Source organism: Helicoverpa zea, chromosome 30 (genome assembly GCF_022581195.2).
Source record: "Helicoverpa zea isolate HzStark_Cry1AcR chromosome 30, ilHelZeax1.1, whole genome shotgun sequence".
Classification (NCBI taxonomy): Eukaryota; Metazoa; Arthropoda; class Insecta; order Lepidoptera; family Noctuidae; genus Helicoverpa; species Helicoverpa zea.
This window is the reverse complement of record NC_061481.1, coordinates 4690737-4716152: the sequence shown is the minus strand read 5'-3', so window position 1 is coordinate 4716152 and position 25416 is coordinate 4690737. Positions and strand designations below refer to the sequence as shown.

Here is a 25416-nt window from a genome sequence, read left to right as displayed (position 1 = left end):
TTTCTTAAATGTGCCTGTTTTAGTACAAGTTAAATGTAGGAGCAATGTTTCCGAAAGGGTGGGTAACATTGCTCCACTTTTAAATAAAAAAAAATAAAATAAATAAATTAAATAATTATGTTTGTCATTTTAAATATTGGATCCAGAAGGATCAATGAGTCATGTAAAATTTTCTGAAAAGCCGTATCAAAGAGGTATTTTGCGTGAGTAACACATATTAAATTTTGGAGCAAAAACCGGAGCAAAGTAACCTCATTTTACGGTACTAGATAACATTTCAGTTTCTGTCATTGTAAATGAATATGGGCCGTGGAAAATTCCCTCAGAGAAAGAAATAAGTAAAAAATCCATCAAAGCCATTGAGCCGTTTGGGGTTGAAACCCTCGGGCCGTGGGGTCCAAGTGCTCATCTGCTTTTTAAAAATCTGTCAAAGCGACTTGCTGACACTTCAAGTGACCCAAAGGTGGTCAAAAATTAAGCATTGCCATCGAACGTGGCAATGCTGCCAGCCTCTTGGGTACACTCCCGGTGGGCAGCGATGAGTTTTTTGATGCCATTTTATAATTGTTTTTAGTTGTATATATGTATAAATAAGTTCATTTTTACGTCATGTAGGTATGTTCCATCAAAAAAGGAGAAAAGATTATTCAAACATCTTTGGGGGAAAAGCTAGCACAAGGTTTGCATTATATAATTTTGTTTAATTTATTTACTTAGTAAAATCAGTTTATATCATAATTTTCTCATATAACGTCCTAGTACAACTTGCATTGTATAATTTTCTCACGAGTCAACCCATCAAATATTGTTAACACTTGTTTTTAATAGTTTTTATTATTAAACATTGTTGTGTGATAATGCATAAAGAAGTTGATTCGACTTGGATGTTTTTATTTTTCATTCATGGACGCTTTGTTAACCAAATTGTCAGTTTTATTAATAAGAAACGAATGTAAAAAGATAGATAATAATATGACAATGAATGAAAAGGAGCAATCAAATGCGAACACGAATAAAATTGTTCGGTGATCTAGAACAGATACGTTCCGCAACGGGAGTCGCTGTTGTAGTATATAAAACAATGTTGAAAAGTTCTTCTAACCTACAGACAGACATGTGTTGCTGGGGAGTTTGTTGCGCCACTTCTTCTTCCCAGCAATAACACATAGGAAGTGGTGAAGGGTGGGCGTTTTGGGGGCTGTCTTTTGTAAATTTCTGACGTTCAAAAAGTGCTGTTTTGCAGCCAAGTTTGAATAAATGATTTTTGATTTTGATTTCGCATTATATATCATAAGTTTATTTTTGTCTATGGAAGTCCCTACTTATGTAGTATTTGTATTTTTGTATTCTCTTTGCTAGAAACGTACACCAGGTTCCATATTAACTTAAAAATCATTTTACTGAACGAAAATAAAATTTGCATTTGATACATAGGAGCAACTATAGGCCCCTAAAATGTCAGTTTTTTGGACTCAAAACACATATTACGCATTAAAAATCTATAAAACGGTAGTGGGATATATAACCTATGAAAAGAACCATATCTTATATAGAATTACGAGCGGAGATGCCATAAGGTCAGGTCTTCTTGTAGGTCAAATAACACACAGTAGGCGTGACCAAAACGATCAGTTACTATAGTTCGGCCAATCAGAGAATGCGTTCCTGACACGTCGCGATTGAACTGACGACGTAACTTTGCAATGGCGTTGCAGTTACGATAAAAATATTTTTGCTGGTTGTTTACTGTTTTAACAATTGAGGAGCATTAAAACAACATTATTATATCAATAATCAATGAATGTAGTTACGTCGTCAGTTCAATCGCGACGTGTCAGGAACGCATTCTCTGAATGGCCGAACTATAGTGAACTAACGAGGCGTTTGGGTCCCTAAAGACATATAACAGATTTTTTTTAAATGGGAGGGTTCTAGTAACATTCCTCGTCCCCCTCGCCCCGCATGTTGTCGCTACTTTCTTAGGAGATTTTGCGTTATGACATCTCCGCTAGTCATTTTGTTCTTTATATATAAAACTTAACATAGGTACTTGCCGGATGTTCTTAACTAACTTATGTTGAATTTTAGAATCTTCAAAACTGGAAGCAACTTGATTCGGGATGTCTTGGATAATAATTTTGCTTGTATGTTGATGAAGGATGATCTGAAAATATAATAAATGAATTTATATTATATAGAAAAACTGGCTATTATAAATATGCGTAAAAATCAACACAAGACTTTTCTAACAAGACCAAACACAGCCATGATACGATGTTCCATCATGAAGTTCCAGTTCATATCTTCCGGCTCCATCATCAGATCAATTCGACAGTACCATATTATTGTATTGTCATCAGAACTACATACAGCTGACAATGTTCATGACGCTTCGATTCTTGGAAGATGGTTAAATTAGTTACCTTAGATTACATTACATACAGGTCAACCTAGGTTCTGGCTGTCATTTGAACATCTTTTGCAGTCGTTACAGGTAGTCAGAAGCCAGGAAGTCCGACAACAAGACTTACCCGGACTTAGATTGGGTTGCCCGGGTAACTGGGTTGAGGAGGTCAGATAGGCAGTCACTCCATGTGGCACACTGGTACTCAGCTGCATCTAGTCAAACTGGAAGCTGACCCCAACATAGTTGGGAAAAGGCTACAGAGATGAGGTACATGCCTGATATTTTCAAAAATTTTTCTGAATGCTATGTTTCCATTTGATTAATATCTGGTAAATCTTTGCTAGCAAATGTTTCTTCTGGTTGACTGTTAGAATCTTCGATGCTAAACGCCTCTTCGTTTGGTATGCCTTGGATAATTATTTTACCAACCGTTGATGAAGGATCGTCTGAAATGATAGGAAAGAAAATAATGTTTATTATTTGTTTAGAATCATTTCAATGTATTTCATGTGCCGTGATAGTTAGACAGTTGACATTCTCAACGATTATGTATTTCTATTGGCGCTATAACAACAAGTATAATCATCGGTAAGGATATTGAGCGCTGACCTTCACCTGAAGTGATTTATTGGGTCCCTTTTGTGGTATGAAGTGAGGCGCGGGGGCGGGCTAAAACGGTGATTGGCCCGCAACGCATCGCGTCATAGCCCGGTTTCTCTTGTTTCAAAATTCTAATGTCAGAAACTGGACAATGAAATGGAAAATGGGACAAACATACATCTCTATCAAGGATGGCTAAAGTAAACGTTTTATCCGGATGCGCGAAAATAGTAGTAGGCAGTGTTAAAGAAATTATTTACTTACCTAACTCATAAACTTGTAAAACAATTTGGTTCTCTACATCCTCTTCCGGTAATGGCGTGACACCATCTGAAAATTAAAAATATGAATATTTACCACTTCACTGTCCACGAAGCACACACAACAATAGTAAGAAAATCTGTGTGTATCAAACATGACTCATGGGACAGGGAAGTTATTAAAAAACTATACTAATATAATTAACTATTTGTACCCTAAGAGCTCCGAAACTAATGAATTCGATTCGAAAAATTATTCAGCTACAGCTGGTAGTTTTCTCCACAGGGTGCAAGTAAAACCGTGGAAAAAAGCTAGTATATTCTAATCCCTACTAATATTATAAATGCGAAAGTAACTCTGTCTGTTACGCTTTCACGTTTAAACCACTGAACTGATTTTAATAAAATTTGGTACAGCGATAGAGTTGACCTTGAAAAAGAAAATAGGATAGTTGTTATCCCGGACTTTTGAAGAATTCTCTTGGAAACGCGATATAACCTGGAAGCTAGTTGTTAAATATTGTTCAACTCACCCCAAGCCCGATGATCTCCCTTCATCTTAAAAATGTGGTGCTTCAACAGGACATTATTAAAGAATACCTCCTTACAAGTACACTGGTATATTTTACTCTTTTCTTTCTCTTCCGGGCTGTGCTCCCCCAGTATATGGTCTCTCATTTCATCTTCATCAAAGCACAGAGCTCTACATAATACGCACAATCTCACTTCATTAGCCAACGGTATTCCTTTAAAAACATTGTGCATTCTATTATTTAGAGACGGCTGAAGACTTTGAGGTACAAAAAACCTAGAAACGTCTTCACCGTCATTGTAAACTACAGACTTCTTATGCTTAGCCACATGATTGTTCAAATAACACTCTTTCGTTGTCTCGAACGCACAGATATTGCAGTTAAAATACCCAGGATGGGTTTTCAAATGCTGCGTCAACTCCGTTCGGTTATCATAGATTTCTAAGCAGATCGGGCAAGTTGAGACGCTGAACACTCCATGGTATAATAAATGAAACCATGCCGATTTCGTCCGAATCCATTTCTCACATTTCGGGCAGGCTATTTTCAACTGTTTTATTTTTGTTGTCTTGGGTAAATGCCAGTGGTAGATATGTAAGGTTAGTAATTGTTTGTTGAAGAATATGCAATTACAGTGGTCGCATATAAAAGTTTCCCGGTTAATTCGGGTAGCGTTTGGTGCTGAACATAAGTGGTTTACTAGTATGTGTTGTATGAGCGTTGATTTGTCTTTCTGGACTCGGAGACATATCTGTAAAGGTAATTACATAAAAACTAATTAAGAGGAAATATTTTGTTTTTTTTGTACCCTAAAAGCTTTGTCACTACTGAACCAATTTAAGCGCGACTGCTGTGCACAAGGTCTTGTTTTTTTAACGACGTCAAAAATCATCAAATGACCCTTCCCACTGTGAGTTAGCAGCGGTGAGGGAGTGTCAGACTCTTACTGACTAAAAACCGTCGTGTGCCGTCGTAGGCCTTTTATGTACCAGGGCCGCGGTAACTCTTTCGAACAATCTCGCAGCCCTGTGCACAAGATCTCGGTTTCAATTCCCGGGATGCACCAAAATCGCTTTGTGGGTTTTAGAAACTTTCATAAAGCACCCTGGAGTTGGCAGTGGTATACCCGCGTGTCTGGGAGGGCACGTGGCGCCGGTGTCCTCGAATGCTACTCAGTAGCAGTCGTTCTTACTAAGGGCTAACTTCGGGCTTACCTACCAAGTGATTATACCTGCAGCTCACTCGATAAGAACAAAGAAAGGGCAGCACAGTAGACAAAGTACATTAAAGTAGAATTATTACAGTTTCAGAGTTATCAACACTATATATTTTCATTCAAATAATATCTAATATCAATATATATGCAATTTGAATGGCATTAATGCGAAAAACTACTTGATTTTTTAACATCGACTCAATCGAGCACGTGCATCAGCTTTTCGAAAGGACGACCCGACATACATTATGTGCAAAATGCAAAGAAGATTCGTACTTACTCTTATTACATTGATACACTGATTATTCACAAGCCAAAATGTTCAGGAAAACTTTTCAACTATCAGCTTCGAACGACTTTTCGTAAAACTTTGTACCGAACTTTTGCTAATTGCAGCCATTTTGAAAAAGATGCGCGCGCACTAATATGCAGCTGCCTACAACTATCGAGGTAAAAATTGGTTCTAAATATTATTTTAATGTGGGTATGAGAAAAATTACTTCGAAAAAATTATTGTAGATCTAGCAACGTTTTTCTCGTGAAATCCGTTTGAATTAAAAACCAATGGTCCATGTTTTCCCGCTCGCTGGCACACTAGTGCCAACTATAGTGCGCAAGCGAGAAAACATGATAATAATATCGCTTTCTTTAATGAGCCGGGTTATTGTTGTACTTATGTTTTTTGATGATAGTAGCTACTTTAATATACAATTGAATTTATAGATCATCATCTGCCTAGCCTTTTCCCAACTATGTTGGGGTCGCTTCCAGTCTAATCTGAGTACCAGTGTTACAAGGAGCGATTGCTCAGACCTCAATCCAATACACTTTCTTTTACAGTTTATAGTAGATAAATAATAAATAACTTACCGAACACATGTGAACGTTTCGGTCTTTCAAAGCTCGGATTAAGTCCCCTTTGTGTGAATGCTTTCTGTGTATCTCTAAATCAATTTCATTACACCAAGGCCCTTTGCCGCATAAATCACAAGAAAATCCGTAAACCTCTTTATTTTTACTCACTGCTTCACGCGGTTGAAACGCCAAGTCTTTGGGATAACGAAACATTGTTGTTTGTTCGCTGCAATTGAGTTTTTAAAGAGTTTTTCAGCGGTTAAAATAGCCGAAAACAACGACGAAAATAATTGTGGAATGTAAAGTGACAGACATTTTGTTTTTTATTTTTTTTACGTTGGAACATTCCAGATACTCGTTGACCTTTTTTGCAATCTTTAGCATAATTACCTGTACTACACTTGTACGTGGTGGTAACGGACACATTACATAAAAATGTTGTGTTATCTTCATCATTGGGTACATGCTTTCTTCTCTGTGGCAGGAATTTTAAATAATCAAATTAATTTTGTAGAAATGAGGAAATCTGCAGTTACGTAAAAAAAACGTTAAATTACGTAAAAAAAATCCCTAAAGCAACCTCTATGCTGTGGCTTGAACCTCAACTTGGCTTGGAACCTTCGTGAATGCTTTGAGAAGGTATGGTAATGGCATTACTCAAACCATGCTTAATTTATCACAAATTGTCAGAAGAAGTAACTGGAACGCACTTCTACGTTCTGATTTACGCTCAGTCTCAAACAGAAAATGTGGAAAAGAATTAAACACGAAATTGCAAAATTGATCATGAAATTAAAAATCTGCACCTTTAAAATACTGATTCTGGCCATTCTGACTATAATATAATCAAGATATAAAACTTTTGTTGAGTTTTGTCTGTTATTAGCCAAAAAGAGTTTGTTTTTTTTTCGAGATTTGGACGAATGGAATGTAAACCATAGCTGCCCGCAGTTAAAATGGCCGAAAGAAAGCGATGAAGTTTCTTTTGTTGCTAAATAATTTTTCATCTTCTAAACACTAGAAGTGCAATAAAAATGAAGGAAATAAACATAAATATTGAAGGCTACAATGTTAACGGGATATGCGTCGGCTGCTTAAGCTATAATCGTCGTATGTTTTATCATAGAGACATCAAAGAATGTTTCCGTTTGCTAGGAAATATTGACGTAAGTTACGTTATAACTACAAAATTCCTTTTAAAACCCGCTTAGAATTAAATAGGAAGTATTTAAAAGTAATATATGTATATACTTTAATACATATTTCGGAGTAAAACACTCAAAAACTTGGAACAGAAATCCTTGGATCGGCCATTTGTTGATGCGTATATATTTTTTTTTGTTTACATTTTTATATTTTTTTATTAAAACCACTTTCAGATTCAGATTCATTCTTAATTTGATAAAAGCATCAAAAGAGATATTTAATTATTTATAGATATGGTTTTAGAATCTGCTTGGAATAAGCTATCGATTAATGCTGAATTATTTACTTTTTTATGTAAATGCGAAAGGAATTAAGGACATTAATTTTATAAAAACGGAAAATATATTTTATATAGATATCGATAGAAGACTACCTACCTACTTACCGAAATCGGGACACATTTGGGAGTTATCTATACATACTTACCAATATATGTATTAAAGAGGTTTTTTTTAAGGCCCCAGTACACGTTGGCCCAAGTGCGGCCAATACACGCCATCACCAATGTGTACACGGGGTATTGGTGCAGGTTGGCGGACATTTGTCAAGGTTGGCGCGCATTCGGCGAGTTGTCGGTTTTTTGGGCACACATCAAAGGAATCGTGGCCCAGCTTGGCGTGTGGTGTTTACACATTCGGCCAATGTTTAGCTCGTCACCGGCCGCTGAGGATAGTACACTTTTGTGTTGCGTATAACAATAAATAAAGTAGTAAATATAGTAGTGTAGTATAATATAAATATAGTAGTACAGTATAGTATAAATATAGTAGTGTAGTATACAAATAAACAGCCGCAGCCGTAACTACCTCGACGTCCATCGCAAGTGATTTGCCAGGCAGCAATGAGCCATGCGCCAATGTGTAAACACCATTTGATCGTGGCCTACATTTGTGCATTGCAAAGCTTGGCCCAACACAGGCCAACGTGTACTGGGGGCTTTATACTAATGGCTCCGAAACTACAGAACCGATTTGAAAAAAAAAACTTTGCCCCTAAGATGACCCACTGACCAAAAATTATTCAAAAGCTACACTTTTCCTCCCACCCTGGTAAAACGGCTAGTTTTATCAAAATAATGGGTCCGTGGGTCGTCTCAGGGGAAGTCAGAGACTTACATTAGGTACTTATAATATGTATAAGTTGAGATAGCAAATAGTTAGGGCTGCGAGATTGTTCGAAAGAGCCCTGGAACATAAAAGGCCTACGACGGAACACGACGGTTTTTAGTCAGTAAGAGTCTGACACTCCCTCACCGCTGCTAACCCACAGCGGGAGGGGTCAGTTAATTATTTTTGAAGTTGTTAAAAAAAAAGATAGCAATTAGGCTACTTTTAGGTGCTTAAATGCCACTAATTAGAGAACAATAGAAAACCCATTGTGTCTGCGTGGATCCCCGCCACTGGCATATAAGGGGTTAAACCACATATGGGCAGTATTTCCCTCAAAAAACCGGGTGACATCAGCCAAAACTAGTATTTATTAATTAATTAAAGATTTTGTATTTTTCGGTGTTCTCTATTGATTTATGATATTGAATTGTGTAATTGTAAATTAAATTGTAATAGACGGCTGTGTTGCTGGGAAGTTTGTTCTTCACCGCTTCTTGTTTCCAGCCATAACACTAGGAAGTGGTGAAAGGGGGGCACACTAAGAAGTATTGGGGGTGCTGTCATTTTTGTAATTTTGATGTTAAAAAGTGCGAATATAATTAGCCTATTTTAATAAACGATTTTTGACTTTGACTTTGATTATAAGAAAAGTATAAAATATGTAAACTTCCAGGTGCCGGATGGTCTTGAAGTACAAGTATGCTGGGAATGCCTGGTTTACATCAGATCTGCTCTCAGGTTCAAGGATCAGATACTGCAGTCATTTGATTTTCTCATCAAATACTCTCAAGAGGTTGGTTTTTGTTAAATTAACTATTTATCATCTAATGCCCGTTTTCACCAACAATATCTTAACATTTCCCAAACTAACAGAAAGTTTCTTCATCAAAAGTAAAAGCCAAAGTAATGTCATAAAGTAAAAGTAACGGTCAAATCTGTTTTATCTATTAGTTTTGCCGTTACTTTAGCCTTGAAAAAACGAATTTGACTGTTACTTTTACTTTGACTGAATGAATTACTTTGGCTTTTACTTTTGATGAAGAAACTGGCTGTAAGTGTCACTTAGAATAAGGGCTCCAATATTTGAAGTCATAAGGAACACTTAAACTTTGGTGGTGAAAACGAAATTCGTATTAAGTGTTCCCTAAATGCCTAAGAGGATCCCCAATATTAAGGTATTTGTAGGTGAAAATGGGTATAAGTCAAAGTAAATTCTTATTTCAAATAGACCTATGAGAACTACTCTCATAGCGCGATGAGGCGGTAATCCGACACCACCAGAGAGAGCTCTCCGATGCACAGGTGTATGAATCACCGACTTTCAGGCTCTGAAATGCTTGACCCAGCATCGAAACCACACTCAAACTTGAGAGATATATGTACTATCATCTGCCTCGTTGGTCTAGTGGTCGCGAGCGCGGCTGCTGTGCTCGAGGTCTCTGGTTCGATTTCCGGGTCGGGCCGAAATGGCTTTGTGGGTTTTCTCAAACTTTCACAAAGCAGCCCGTAGTCCGGAAGTTGGTGACTGATTCACCCGTGCATCGGAGAGCACGTTAATGTCGGTCCTGCGCCTGATCTCTTTCCGGTGGTGTCGGATTGCCGTCCCATCGTCATATGTCCTGTCCTTAAATGAGAACAGCCGCCGTAGCCGAAATCGGCCGTGGACGCCATTATTATTACTTTACCTTCTAGGCCACCACAACTTATATCATTTTCTCAGTCTATGTATGTAAATGAATGTTATATTTTCAGCGCACATTCCTAGACTCCCCGAATGACTTCCTACCCCACTGCAATAGCAGAGTTAGCAGATTTATAACAACTGACGTGGAGTCCTGTGATGTTGTGACCAAAGTGTCCGCTACTAATGACAAAACTGTGGAAATTAAGATAGAAGATGACGATGTTAAGTTCGAATTAGGTGAGTTTTTGTCCAGTATCTGAGCTTATATCATCATCCTCTGAGCCTTTTTCCCAACAATGTTGAGGTCGGCTTCCAGTCTAACCGGATGTAGCTGAGTACCAGTGCTTTAAAAGGAGCGACTGCCCTATCTGACCTCCTCAACCCAGTTACCCGGGCACCCAATACCCCTTGGTTAGACTTATTGGCTTCTGACTACCCATAATGACTGCCAAGGATGTTCAATGACAGTATCTAAACTTATACAATAAAGAGATAACATTTTTTTTGTTGGTTTGTACTCTAAAGGCTGTAAAACTACACAACCAATATGGAAGACTCTATTCTAGGCTATATTTTTTCGGGTATGGGAAGAAATAAGTGGATGTACTGTTGTGTAGGTCAGATAGGCAGTTGCTCCATGTGGCATTGTGGTACTCGATTGATCCGTTCAGACTGGAAGCTGACACACGGGTGTTTTTCCCATGGAAACTACTTCACGTACATACCCAGATGACCCGGACAGGTATTCTGTCAGCCAATGACATAGGCCCTATGTTGTTCTGGGATAGTTTAGCTTCCCAACAGTATATATATTTTTATCGCTCCACTAGTTTTGAAACCTACATACAACAAAAAAATGTTTCCCTATTTTTAGGGTTCCGTACCCAAAGGGTAAAACGCGACCCTATTGTTTCCGCTTCTCTGTCCATCCATCCGTCCGTCCGTCTGTCACCAGGCTGTATCTCATGAAACGTGATAGTTAGAGAGCTGAAATTTTCACAGATCATGTATTTCTGTTGCCGCTATAACAACAAATACTGAAAACTCGAATAAAATAAATATTTTGTGGAGCTCCCATACAACAAACTTGTTGTTTTTGCTCATTTTATACATAATGGTACGGAACCCTTCGTGCGCGAGTCCGACTCGCACTTGGCCAGTTTTTTTTTAAATAATAAAACATCCATCCTCCCCTTTCAGACACGTCAGAAGTGAAAGAAGAAAGTTCAGACCATACATACGCAGACATATTCCACGAGGTACCTCTACTGGACCATGATCTGACTTCCGATGAGGATGTCCAGCTGTCTAAGATTAAAGAGAAGGAGGAAAAGGGACGGAAGAAGAGGAAGGATGAGAGGAGACGGGATAGGGTGAGTATTTTGTGTTATTTATGTACTTTACTAGCTTTCACCCGCGTTCCGTGGAAAAGTAGTAAATAAAGTATAGGTAGGTTTCCAACCTGTCGAGTATGAGGGCGTGTGTTCGATTCCAGTTCAGGCAAGTACCAATGCAACTTTTCTAAGTTTGTATGTACTTTCTAAGTATATCTTAGACACCAATGGCTGATAAAAAGGTGAAGGAAAACATCTTGAGGAAACCTGGACTATAAAGTCTGAAATCACCAACCCGCATTGAGCAAGCGTGGTGATTAATGCTCATTCGTTCTCCGTGTGAGAGGAGGCCTGTGCCCAGCAATGGGACGATAAAAATGCGCTGTAACATAGGTAGGTTTCTAAAAAGATATAGGTATCTTTAGGTTCAGGTCCATTGGTTTTGTTAGTAGTATACTCAAAGTAGGCATGTATTCGCTCATGGAAGGTTCTATATCATAAAGTATTACTAGTTTTCAGTATTTGTTGATATAAAGGCAACAGTCTATGAATCATGGCAGACGAATAGTGAAGTCTTAGTAATGAGTGCTGTACCTGATTTACCCCTCGGACACGAACCTTAAAAACTATTAAATTATTTAACACAAATGGAAAAAAAAACTTAAATAAAATCGTGAGATAATCGCGCAAAAATACATCCCTACTAATATTATAAATGCGGAAGTAACTCTGTCTGTCTGTTACGCTTTCACGTCTAAACCACTGAACTGATTTTAATAAAATTTGGTACACAGATAGAGTTTGGCACAGGATAGTTTTTACCCCGGACTTTTGAAGAATTCTCTTGGAAACGCGATATAATCGAACTCAACGCGGGCGAAGCCGCGGGCGGAAATCTAGTAGTTACTATAAAGGTCAAACAGAAAAGCTCGTAGTTTTGAAGTCGGTAAAAATGCATTATAAAAATATTGAAATTAAAAATGTCAAAATTCTTAAATTATTAAAAAAAATATTTGCTAAAAATTCAAAAATACTCAAACCACACTATTGTTTTAGATGCCAGCGAACAAAAAACCAAGAAAATCCACCCGTGGCCTATGCGATACCGCTGATTTCGAGGCAGCTTACCACGAAACATTGAAAGGGACTTCACTAAGAAAAGCCGCCAATATGTTTAACGTAAATTTTAACACTCTGAGACGATATAAATCTCTTAGGAAATTTTCTAACCAACCCGTCAAAATGGGGTATGCGTCTAACACTATATTTTCGTCAGAACAGGAATTAGTCTTAACGTCTTACTTGGAAAAATATGGTCTAATATACTTCGGTCTTTCGTCAAAAATTGTCAGAATATACGCTTCAGAGTTCAGTTCGAAATTAGGGATCAAAAGACCAAAATCTTGGGTGGAAAGTGGTACGGCCGGTACAGATTGGTACAAAAATTTTGTTTTCAAAAATAAAGGCATAGAAGATAAAGTTAAAAGGTTGAGTTCTAAAGAGAAAGTCAAAATTTTCTACGATAGACTTTGGTCTACTCTGAGTGAATTTAATTTTGGTTCTCAAAATATTTTTTGCGTTGATGAAATCGGTTTTAATATAGAGGAAGATAAAAATAAGATTAGTATAATAAATACTAAGAGTGGTCCCTTAGCTTTAAAAAGTTCAGAAGTTAAATTGACTTACGCGGCTAATGCTGCTGGGTTTATCATACCCTCTTTATTTTTTATACCACCCGAAAAAGACGTGAATTCTTCAATTTTAGATGTGGAAATAAAAATTGAAGACGGTTTAAAAATTACTGAAAACACTACATTTAATAATTTCTTAAAACATGGTATCGACCTCAAGAATTTACCCGATTGGACTGAAAATTCAGACCTCCTCGTATTTTTAAACCATTTTCAAAATCATTTGAAAGAGTCTATAGGTCCAAAATTGCTTTTGCTGCTCGAAAATCAGACCTATCATTTGAGTATTGACTGCATCGAGTTTTGTGAAGCCAATGATATAATTTTACTGGTAATACCAACATATTTTGGGCAAAATATACAACCCTTAAACCAAATTTTCAGTTCTTTGAAAAAATCTGTAAGTAAGTCTTTTAATGAGAATTTGACCAACAATTTCAATAAGAAATTTAGTATATATGAAATACCTCATTTAGTAGGAAAAGTATTTAGTGAAAATTTACATTTAAAAGATATCGTAAATGGCTTCAAAAGTACAGGAATTCATCCTTATAATAGAGAATTGATTGTCAACGATTTGGAAGGAAGTAGTACTGAAATTACTTAAATCTGTTTATTTTGTCCTAATATAATAAATATTTTTTTTTTGTTTGTTTCTTCGTTTGTTTGTACCCGAAAGGCTTCAAAACTACTAAACAGATTAAAAAAACCTTTCATAACTGGAAAGCTACACTTCCTGAATAACATGGGCTATATTTTATCCCGGTACGGGCAGTAGTTTACACGGGACGCGGGTGCAACCGCAGGCGGAAACTAGAATTCGAATATTTACTTAGTCATTTAAATGTTTAAATTTTTAACCGACTTCAGAAATAGTAGGTTTTCAGTTTGACCTGTATATTTGTGCGCCATTATCTCACTTTAGACTGAACCTGTTTTGATGTGATTTTGATGTACCTACATTATACATACAGCTCAGTTTTTTTTTGTAACATTTCCAAAAAATATGTTTAATATGTACTAAAGTACTGAAAAATATAAGTAATTTGGATTTCTAAATTGTTGTATTTTTTTTAGGAATAAATGAGGATTTTTTTGTACTTAAAGTATATTTTTTATTCACCTTTTACTCCAAATTATTTATCTATCTATACTAAAACAAATTATAAAGGGGTATCGGGTTGCCCGGGTAACTGGGTTGAGGAGGTCAGATAGGCAGTCGCTCCTTGTAAAGCACTGGTACTCAGCTACATCCGGTTAGACTGGAAGCCGACCCCAACATAGTTGGGAAAAAGGCTCGGAGGATGAAGACTAATACAAATTATAAAGCTGAACAGTTAATTTTGCTTGAAAGATCTAATCTAAGGAACTACTGGAGTGTATTGAAAAATTCTTTCAGTATTAGATAGCCCATTTATCGAGGAAGGCTATAGGCTCCTTTTTAACCAGATGCGCGGAGTAGATCCCACGGGACGCCTTAGAAAACGCTGGGAAACAACTGGTATTCACTAAGTGTAATACCAAATTTACGATACCGATAATCTTAGGGTTCCGCACCCAAAGGGTAAAACGGGACCCTATTGTTTTCGCTCCTCTGTCCGTCCGTCTGTCCGTCTGTCACCAGGCTGCATCTCATGAACCGTGATAGTTAGAGAGCTGAAATTTTCACACATGATGTATTTCTGTTGCCGCTATAACAACAAATACTGAAAACTAGAATAAAATGAATATTTTGGGGGGCTCCCATAGAGCAAACGTAATTTTTTGTAAAATAAAATGGTACGAAAGACATTTTTATGTAAGACCTGTACTACTGCTAAGTCGGCGAAGAAGTTACAAACATACACACACACACACACACACACACACAAACTTTCTCGTCTATAATATTAGTTTTAAAAATAATTTTAATGTTTTTTTTCCCAGGTGGCATCCCCAAAAATTCACAAAGAGAAAGAAAAAAAGCAAAAATCTCCAGACACTAACGAGCAAAAGGAGCAAATCGAGCAAAAAGTGAAAAAGGGTAGAAAGTTACTGAATCTACCGGAGAATTTGGTAGAATTGTATACTATGACAGAAGATGAGATGTGGAAAGTTAGAATCGAAGATCTGAACAGCAAGGAGTTTCAGAAAATTAAATATAGGTAAGCATTAAATATAAGGTGGGCAGACGACCTTATAAAGGTCGCCGGAAGACGCTGGATGCAGGTCGCCTCCAACAGGTATCTGTGGAGATCTAAGGGGGAGGCCTATGTTCAGCAGTGGACGTCCTATGGCTTAGATGATGTTTTTGTGATTAAATATAATAAAGAGGAAATATTTTTTTAACGTTCCGTACCCAAAGGGTAAAACGGGACCCTATTGTTTTCGCACCTCTGTCCGTCCGTCCGTCCGGTCTGTCACCAGGCTGTATCTCATGAACCGTGATAGTTAGAGAATTGAAATTTTCACAGATGATGTATTTTGGTTGCCGCTATAACAACAAATACTGAAAACAATAATAAAACAAATATTTTGGGGGTTTCCCATACAACAAACGTGTTTTTTTTTTGTCATTTTTGCTCGTTACAATTTTCAGGTGCGATGACTGTATCAAAGCATTCAATACGGAAAAGTTGATGCAAGATCACATGAACGGAAAACATCAACTGGTGAGTTTTAATCCTGACTAATATTATAAACTAGCTTCTGCCAGCGGTTTCACCCGCATCCCGTGGGAACCTCTGCACGAACCCGGATAAAAAGTCTTAGCCGCAGAATTGTTCAAATCGGACCAGCAGTTCCTGAGATTAGCGCGTTCAAACAAACAAACAAACTCTTCAGCTTTATAATATTAGTATACAACGTTATTTTTTGTTTATGCGAAACCTGATACACCTATCTAGTATTTTTATGTAAAGAATCTATGTACGAAATTTCAAAACCGTATCATGAAAAATCACAAAGTTATAAGCTTGTTAAGTTACGGGACTGTCCGTAAAAATACATATTCACCACAAAACGCACACATGCCGCGCAACGCGACAGCACTGTGCGCTCGCGCCCGCTATGAACTCGCCGTGACCTTTGCTGTGCGAGAATAAATACCTATTTGTGGTGTCCAACATTCAAAGTTTTTTAGATAATTTTGGGAAAAAATATAACATGGTGTAAAAACTATTGGAATCGATTCAGTTACTGATTCTGAACAAACTATATTCAGGTTTCGCACAAACAAAAAATAACGTTGTAGATGTGAAAGTAACTCTGTCTGTCTGTCTTTTCTTCACGCCTTAACTACTGAATTGTATAAAATTTGGTACAGACATCGTTTGGAACTCGAGAAAGGACATAGAATAGTTTTTATTACAAAAAATATAGAAATAAAAATTAATTTTTATTCCGGACATATAGCGCCATCTATTAGGCAAACCAAAAATCTGCCGGTAGTCACTATTCCACGCGAACGAAGTCGCGAGCAAAAGCTAGTAATGATTATTTCCTTTTACGAATAACTTTAGTTTTATAAGTTTTCTGTTCTTACTAACATTACATATCGGGTGTGTCGTACCTAATCACATTAAATCCTATCACATATACTTCATGATATTCTATGGCGAATTGTAAAAAAATAACCTAATCCATTCAGTGGTTTAGCCACAGGAGTCATTTTTCGTTTTTATAATTTACAACATCATGTGTAAAGTAGAGATAAAGTTAGGAGTATCGAATGTTTTGACCGGTTGACAGCTGTCAGTTTTCAAGGGAGATTTTCCGTTGTTTGTAATGACTGACTCTTATATGGTGTTCTTATTCTCGCAGATTTTTATTCTATTTACTTTGTTTGAAAAATTCGTTTTTTAATTCTACGAATTTTATGTTTTTCTTTGTGCTAATCGACATGTATTAATCAGTATATTAACGTATATTTAATTTTATGTGATTACGTACGACACACTTTGTATGAAAACAGCCGCCGCGCCGTGACAGAAATCGACTTTGGATGCCATTATTATTTAAAAATATTTTTCCTTACAGAAAGGCCCCGTCTGCCACCAATGCAACATATGCAAAGCCTACTTCTTAACCAAGGATAACGTCTCAGCACACAAGAAATTACACCTACAGGCCTATAAGTGTGTGCAGTGTGGCTATACTAGCGCAGTCAAGCGCTGCATGCTGCGCCATGTAGCTACTCATGCGGAAATAAATGCTCATGTCTGTTACACCTGCGGCACTAGCTTTACGTGAGTAGAACATCATCATCATCATCATCATCATCATAGTCATCTTGCAGAGCTACAAGTGGGTGCAGTGTGGCTACACTAGCGCAGTCAAGCGCTGCATGCTGCGCCATGTAGCTACTCATGCGGAAATAAATGCTCATGTCTGTTACACCTGCGGCACTAGCTTTACGTGAGTAGAACATCAACACTGTCATCATCATCTTTGTCATCATAGTCATCATTAGCATCATCATCATCATCATAGTCATCATCATTTCATCATCATCATCACTGCCATCATCATCATCATCATCGTCTCTCATTTCGGCTGTACTTCTCATCCATCCGGAACTCAACCTATCAGGCCTTTAAAAAACATTCAACCAACTAAAAAGATTTTTGCGACTTTTCAAGCATTTATTCTAGAAATTGGACCGTTCTAAGTCAAACTTGATCAACTTTTGGACATTACTCCAAATGTATTTTAACTGGGGCTGAATTTTTGAACTCATTGTATGTCAAAATGACAAATAAAATAAAAACAAATCTAAAAATTACCAAAAGTAACAGATTTATATTCTAACAGTAAGTTGTTGTTTCAGTACAAAATCGAAGTTAGCCTACCATCGAGGCGTCTGCAGTCAAGAAAAACCTCAGTGTGATTGTTGCGGGAAAGTGTTTGCCAACAAAATGACGCTGAAATACCATCTCAAGTGAGTTATCATCATCATCATATTATAATCATTGTTAGGTTATTGTCATCACACACATCATAAATATCAAAATCACAACATTGCTATCCCGCAATAATAGTTGATAATGTTGATGGTGACACTGTCAAAACATAATTGTACGCGCTTGCGTCTTCAAATAAAAATGCGAATGCACAACTTATTACTGGTTTATATTAATTATCAAAACTTTACAATGAATTATTCACTCGAGATTAGGTTATACAATTTAGACTGCAGAGATGCGTTGGACCCGTTACGTATCGGCAGTGGTGTTGATCTCGACGGCCCGTGAAGGCAAGTGGACGAGCGCCGCTCTCGACGCCTCCGTCCTCGCCCCTTCTCCAGCGCGCCGGCGTCACCGTGGCGGCCTCCCGTTGGATGACGCAGGGCGCAGTTCGAATCGCCGCCTGCGATTGGCTCGCGCGCAGGTGGCGTGATGCGCGGCGGGCACCTCGGTGTTGCCAGGGAGCACGTCCCGCGCTTCCCCAGCATTTTGCCCCGCCGCCCGACTGTGTTGCCAAGCGGCGCAGGCCGTAACATAATTGATCAACATACAATCCTCATTGTTACACTATCATCATCAGACTATCGACACCATCACTCATTATCATCACTTTCATCACATTCATCATCCTCAAGCCCTAACAGGGCGTACAACGTCTACTGTAACATCGTGGAATGCATAAATTCATGAATATAAAAATCATCATCATCGTCGTCATCCACATAATGATTACAAATTACTACAATATTGCAGTCGGATGCAGCCGCAGAGTATATAGACGTTAAACCGAAGCCGTTCATACCGTGCAATGTGTTTTATTATCACCATCACACTCTTATCACACTGTCATCACAAACTACTACACTATTACAGTCGCATGCAGCCGCAGAGTGGGGACGTTAAGCTCCGTGCAATGTTTTATTATTGTTACACTAACACACTCTCATCACACTTTTATCACACTGTCATCACTCTCATCACAAACTACTACACTATTGCAGCCGCATGCAGCCGCAGAGTGGGGACGTTAAGCCGAAACCGAAGCTGTATATACCGTGCAAGGGATGTGATAAAGTCTTCCACACGAAGAAGAGCTATAGAGCGCATGCGTGAGTAATATTTTTTTTGTTATTAATTTGTCTTTATTTCTAAACATATCTAAAAAATTCGTGGTGGCCTAGTGGGCAAAAAACCAACCTCTCAAGTACCAATGCAACTTTTCTAAGTTTGTATGTACTTTCTAAGTATATCTTAGACACCAATGACTGTGTTTCGGATGGCACGTTAAACTGTAGGTCCCGGCTGTCATTGAACATCCTTGGCAGTCGTTACGGGTAGTCAGAAGCCAATAAGGGTCAATCCCCACTGAAAGAGCACCGGCTGGCAGCGGCCGGCAGCGGCCGCAAATGCAAGTGATTGAGCGCGAGCGCGGCGGGCCGCGCCGCGCCGCGCTCTTACATTGTCCGTGCTCTTACGGCCGCTGCCGGCCGCTGCTCTTTCAGTGGGAATTGACCCTAAGTCTAACACCAGTCTAGCCAATGGGTATTGGGTTGCCCGGGTAACTGGTTTGACGAGGTCAGATAGGTCAGTCGCTCTTTGTAAAGCACTGGTACTCAGCTACATCCGGTTAGACTGGAAGCCGACCCCGACATAGGTGTGAAAAGGCATTTTTTTATAACGACGTGAAAAATTATCAAATGATCCCCTCCCGCTGTGGGTTAGCAGCGGTGAGGGAGTGTCAGACTCTTACTGACTAAAAACCGTCGTGTTCCGTCGTAGGCCTTTTATGTACCAGGGCCGCGGTATCTCTTTCAAACAATCCCGCAGCAAGGTGGGAAAAGGCTCGGAAGATGATGATGAACTTGAAATTTCTTGTTTCCAGTGTTATCCACGAGGGCCACTCCTATCCTTGCCCTATTTGTGGCAAACTCTTCCAATGGAAGCGCAACCTAGCTCGTCACACTCGCAACCACCGCGAACGTGATGCTGGCAACACTCATGCCTGCCGCGCCTGCAACAAGACATTCGCCAGCCGCGACTGTTACAACAATCATATGCGGCTCAGCAAGAAGCACGTCTGCGCTGATACCTTCCAGTAAGTAACCTGGCAACACTATCACGCTGGTAACACTATCACGCTGGCAACACTATCACGCTGGCAACACTATCACGCTGGCAACACTATCACGCTGGCAACACTATCACGCTGGCAACAATATCACGCTATCAACACTATCACGCTGGCAACACTATCATGCTGGCAACACTATCACGCTGGCAACACTATCACGCTATCAACACTATCACGCTGGCATCACTATCACGCTGGCAACACTATCACGCTGGCAACACTATCACGCTATCAACACTATCACGCTGGCAACACTATCACGCTGGCAACACTATCACGCTGGCATCACTATCACGCTGGCATCACTATCACGCTGGCAACACTATCACGCTGGCAACACTATCACGCTGGTAACACTCACGCCTGTCGCGCAACAACACTGGTAACATTCCGTCACGCAAGCGAAATGGCAACACAATACCGACGGCGACATTTTGTCTTACCGGCAAGGCGGCAACACTTCTACAGTAAGTTTTTGACTTTAGCGAAACTAGCGCGTTGCTGGCAACACTGATGATATTGTGATACGCTAGCGATATTCTCTGTCACGCCGGCAGTGTTCAACATCTCACTGTTAACATTGACGCATGATGGTCGTAACACACTGTAATATTTTTGGCCCCATATTTATCGCATAACATAATGAAACATAATAAAATTATGTCATACTAACGACATTTTGTATAGTTATCGGCACGAATCTTGAGCTCTGACCTACATCTGCGCAGAAGTGATTTATTAGCAAAGAACCAATCCCGAGTGACGGCTATGACGCGATGCGCTGCGGGCCAATCACCGCTTTACCCCGCCCCCGCGCCTCACTTCATACCACAAAAAGGACCCAATTAATTATAGATAGTTCAACTCAGATTTGCGCGCGGCCCTATGTGTGCGTCGGCTTGTAAATATACAACTTTCATTCGTGTGACAGTGACGTCGTCCGAGCATGACGTGTTCTCATCGCTTTTTGTTATGGGTACAGTCGTTTACGAAAATGTCTAGTTCTTCACGGAGAAAATGTTTTAAGGAGTCAGGTAGCGTTTCAAAAAAATGAAACAACATTCAAAGCTTTTTATTATTACATTTTACAGTTTATCACTATTTTCTCATACGGCTTTTCAAATTGACATTGACAGTATCTAAGAAATAAATGAAGTGAAATATCTAAGATGAATTAAATACTCCTTACATATTTTCTAGCTCGGGGTACGCGGACAATAAATAAATGTGTGGACTAAGAATGTAAAAGACCTATAATTTAGTATAATAATGGAAACAAAATGTGTGGGGAATTTTAAAAAATTATATTGCTTCGCATAATGTCGACCAAAATAAGACGGAAATAATGAAACTCATAAATGAACGTTTAAGTCAAATTGATGAAGGGATGTTGGGTAATACTTGTCGACATGTACAAAAGAAAAAAGAAGAATACTATAGACATTTTGACATGGAGTCAGAATTTATAATTAACATTGGTGAAAGTAGCGAATCCGAAAATTCATCATTTGATTTTTCAAGTAGCGATACAGAATCATTATAAATAAATAAACTAAATTACGTAATAACTGTACTTTAAACAGCCGTATACAACCCCTAAATAACTGTATTTGTACCCGACTGTACCTCTTGTCACGCACACAAAGTCACTGTGTATGTACAAGGGTTACCCACACATAGGGCCGCGCGCACGACTGAGTTGAACTTACTATACTTCTGCGCAGGTGAATGTCAGCGCTCAAGATTCGTGCCGATAACTATAATGTTGGCAACCTTTGTACAGTAAGATTTTACCACTGGCAATGCATCACTGTTGGGCTAGCAACTTTTTATCTCTTCTAGAAACTTGTTCCACTGGCCACTGGCAACTTTTTGGCCTTTATTCAATTATACATATTAATGAATTTATCCTATATTTGTATTTACAGACACGAGTGTAACTACTGTGGTAAGAAATTTGCCACAAAATGGTGTCTCACCGACCACATAGATTGGGATCATTTGAAGATTATCAAGTACCAGTGCAGCGTGTGTTTCAAGGTAAAAAGTATATCTATACTTCTTTATATAATACTAGCCGTTTTCCCGCGGTTCACCCGCGTCCCGTGGGAACATCTGCCCGTACCGGTATAAAATATAGCCTATGTTACTCGGGAAGAGCGTAGCTTTCCAATAGGTATCTTATAATAAATATAAATATCTTATATAGGGGTCTTTATAATATTACTATAGAAAAAGGATTTTTTTGTATCCTAAAGGCTTCAAACTACTGAATCACCGTTGGGGAGTTACTCGAGTAACATAGGATATACATTTTTCGACCATCTTGTGATGACGAGTTCCTCCGTATTTCGCATGGCACGGTAAACTGTAGGTCTCGGCTGTCATTTGAACATGTTTGGCAGTCGTTACGGGTAGTCAGAAGCTAGAAAGTGTGACAACCAGTCTTACCGAGTTTATGAAAAAGCTTGTTTATCTTGAATTTTTTTAACCATGTATTTCTGTTTCAGGCATTTAAAACGGCTAAGATATTAGTAGTTCACGTCAATAACATACACGAAGGCAAGAAGAAAGAAGAGGAAGGTGAACATTTGTGTGAAATATGTGGGAAATCATACAAGGTGAGTTGGACTCATAGATTTATCTTACTTTCTTTCCGTCATAGCGCTATCTATGCTAATACTATAATGATGAAGAGTTTGTTTGTTTAATTCAACGCGTTAATCTCAGTGTGTTAAAATTATTTTTTGTTAGATAGCTAGTTTATTAGGGAAAGCTATAGGCTACTTCTTTTTAGTTCCATAGGACGAAACTGGTGGCAGAGTGTAGTTATATAATAGTCAGTTGTCCATTCCGTGTGATATCAAGAATACCTATTTCTAGCTACTAGCTATTTCTTATTTCCTAGAATACCTATCTAAAACCGATGAAATAAATGTTACATCATCCTTCTGCCCTTATCTATATATATATAAATGAAACCCGCTTTCCGTTGTCACGACATAACATGAAAACGGCTTGACCGATTTGGCTGAAAATTAGAGGGGAGGTAACTTAGACGTGGGAAAAGGTTTTAGGATAGTTTTTGTCACCATCCGGCTACGGGACGCGGGTGAAACCGCGGGCGAAAGCTAGTCCCCAATATAATTTGTGGTCGGCGCAACATGTTTTCTCCTTCCACTTGTGAGATGACGGCAGATAGAAGTACTCTCCTCACATCATCTCACAATTAACATTCTTTCTAGCCATATCAACTTTTACACAATCTATCCATCGCTAATTTTGATCGAAAATCACAAAAAAATATTACATTTTATTTATTTGCAGACGGTGAAACGCCTTAAAGGTCACGTATGGTCAATGCACACGAACCGGCCAAACAGCAAAGTGTACAAATGTAAGCTATGTCCGGCCACCTTCATGTGGCAGACCAGCATCTACAAGCATACTAAGATGATGCACGACAATAAGAAGATCAAGGTATATATGATTTTAAAACATCACTCATGTACTATACTCACTCACCTACACACACCGTACTCACTCACTATACTCACTCACTCACTCTGCTCACCCACTTACTCACTCACTCACTATACACGTTCACGTACGCTTTACATACTCATACTATACTCACCCGCTCACTCACTCGTTATACTCACTCATACAATCACTCGCTACCAAAATATAGTCTGAGTGACTTTCAATAGACAAACAATTTTTCCCCATATAAAAATATATTATCAAAAATATACTTAATATTGTTTCTACCCCACAGCCGCCGCGACCTCCCCCAGTGAAGAAAGAAGAGCCCTACCCGGGAATCGAACTCGCGAACCGAATGCAATACTTCCAACAAGCCATTCCAGGAAACCTTAATATAGTGCATTTACAACCTATTGGAATAGCTCAGAATATCGTGTGAAAATCAGTGTGTAATCCTAACTAATATTATAAATGCGAAAGTAACTCTGTCTGTCTGTCTGTGTGTTACGCTTTCACGTCTAAACCACTGAACTGATTTTAATAAAATTTGGTACAGAGATAGAGTTTACCTTGAGAAAGAACATAGGATGGTTTTTATCCCGGACTTTTGAAGAATTCTCTTGGAAACGCGATATAACCGAACTCTCCGCGGGCGAAACCGCAGGCGGAAGCTAGTAGTTTATAGCTATCAATATTCAAAATCTTGATGACAATACGACGACAAATAAAACCGAGTTCGATAATATACTTAAAACCTTCTGCTAATAAATAGTGTGCTGAACCTCATCAAAATCAGTACAGCCAAATATGAGATAATTGCGCATAAATATTTTATCTACTTGATGATTCGATAAACTTAAAAAGAACTAGTGCAGTTCTTTTTAAGTTTATCGAATCACCAAATTAATCACTGATTAAAAAAATTCTTTCACTGTTGGGGCGCTACACTCTTCCCGAGTAACATAGGCTATATTTTATCCCGGTACGGGCAGTAGTTCCCACGGGACGCAGGTGAAACCGCGGGAAAACGGCTAGTTGTTTATATTTAGACTGAGAAAATAAATTAGAGGTATACGATATTTAATTTATTGTCGTATTGTTATCAACAATTTGTATTTATGTAATTTGATTAATAATACAAGCTGTTGATTTGCATCCGTGCCATATAAGGACGTAACTATGCTAATGATTCTTGACCCAAATCAACAAAAAAATTTTTTTTTTTTTTTGTTTTTTTAAGAATTCCGTCAATGTCATCTAGCCGTATTTAAATTTGGCGCGTGTGTTACTGGCCTTAAAACCGTGCTGCGCCCTCACACAAACGCAAACACAAAGCATACGCAACGATCATATATAAATTTCATTCATTACTTCTGAAATGCTACGACATTAAAATGACAAAAAAGCAGTGGATATTAGCTATTTCCCGTCTACTGTAATTCCAATCGATTATTTACGTATTTTGTGTCCTCCTCCTGAAATATGGCATAAACGCAAATCAACACCTTGTATTACCGACCTTACCCGGGATGGTAAAGTGAGCTCCTAGGATAATAAAATAGTATAATAAACTAAATGTATTGAAAAATTGCCATATTATATACTTATGTTTTAGATATAATTTAATGTTTAAGTCATATTTTATACAAAAGTAATGAAGTAAATAATTTTACAACGATTTTTGTTGTTTTATTATGGCAACCCAACATGAGAGTTACAAAGTATTCGCGTTTCAAATGTAGGCCTACTGATGTTATAAGCTGAGGTTTGTTTGCTTGAACTAGCTAATCTCAGGGACAACTGGACCGATCTTAAAATCTCCGTGTATCTGTGATCTGTGTGTAAATAGCCCGTTTATCATTTATCCGATTGAGCGGAGTAGGTCTATTTGTCTGCACGGATTTACTTCAAATTTTGCATGAATATATAGGTCGGGTCAGGACATAGGCTACATATTATCA

General features: G+C 38.3%; 2 protein-coding genes across 3 annotated transcripts; one reads left to right on the top strand and one right to left on the bottom strand.

Annotated features, from left to right (window-relative positions):
• Positions 1-1922: 1922 nt before the first annotated feature.
• Positions 1923-6221, bottom strand: LOC124644696 (zinc finger and BTB domain-containing protein 24-like). Its single transcript, XM_047184205.1, has 5 exons — positions 5887-6221; positions 3801-4551; positions 3272-3337; positions 2683-2853; positions 1923-2164 (listed from the first exon to the last, which is right to left on the bottom strand). Exons 1-4 carry the CDS (start codon positions 6082-6084, stop codon positions 2711-2713), a joined length of 1158 nt encoding a protein of 385 aa, XP_047040161.1. The 5' UTR covers positions 6085-6221; the 3' UTR covers positions 1923-2164; positions 2683-2710.
• A 602-nt stretch (positions 6222-6823) lies between these two features.
• LOC124644624 (zinc finger protein 345-like) lies at positions 6824-24681 on the top strand. 2 transcript variants are annotated; one of them, XM_047184115.1, is made up of 14 exons: positions 6824-7037; positions 8860-8979; positions 9939-10107; positions 11071-11243; positions 14894-15039; positions 15474-15546; positions 16913-17121; positions 17703-17813; positions 18840-18947; positions 19721-19933; positions 21898-22009; positions 22480-22590; positions 23297-23449; positions 23748-24681. In XM_047184115.1, exons 1-14 carry the CDS (start codon positions 6906-6908, stop codon positions 23892-23894), a joined length of 1977 nt encoding a protein of 658 aa, XP_047040071.1. In that variant the 5' UTR covers positions 6824-6905; the 3' UTR covers positions 23895-24681. The 2 variants fall into 2 exon arrangements, with proteins under 2 accessions (XP_047040071.1, XP_047040070.1); XM_047184114.1 differs by lacking the exons at positions 14894-15039; positions 15474-15546; positions 16913-17121; ... (5 more) ...; positions 23297-23449; positions 23748-24681 and adding an exon at positions 12261-13548.
• Positions 24682-25416: the final 735 nt, after the last annotated feature.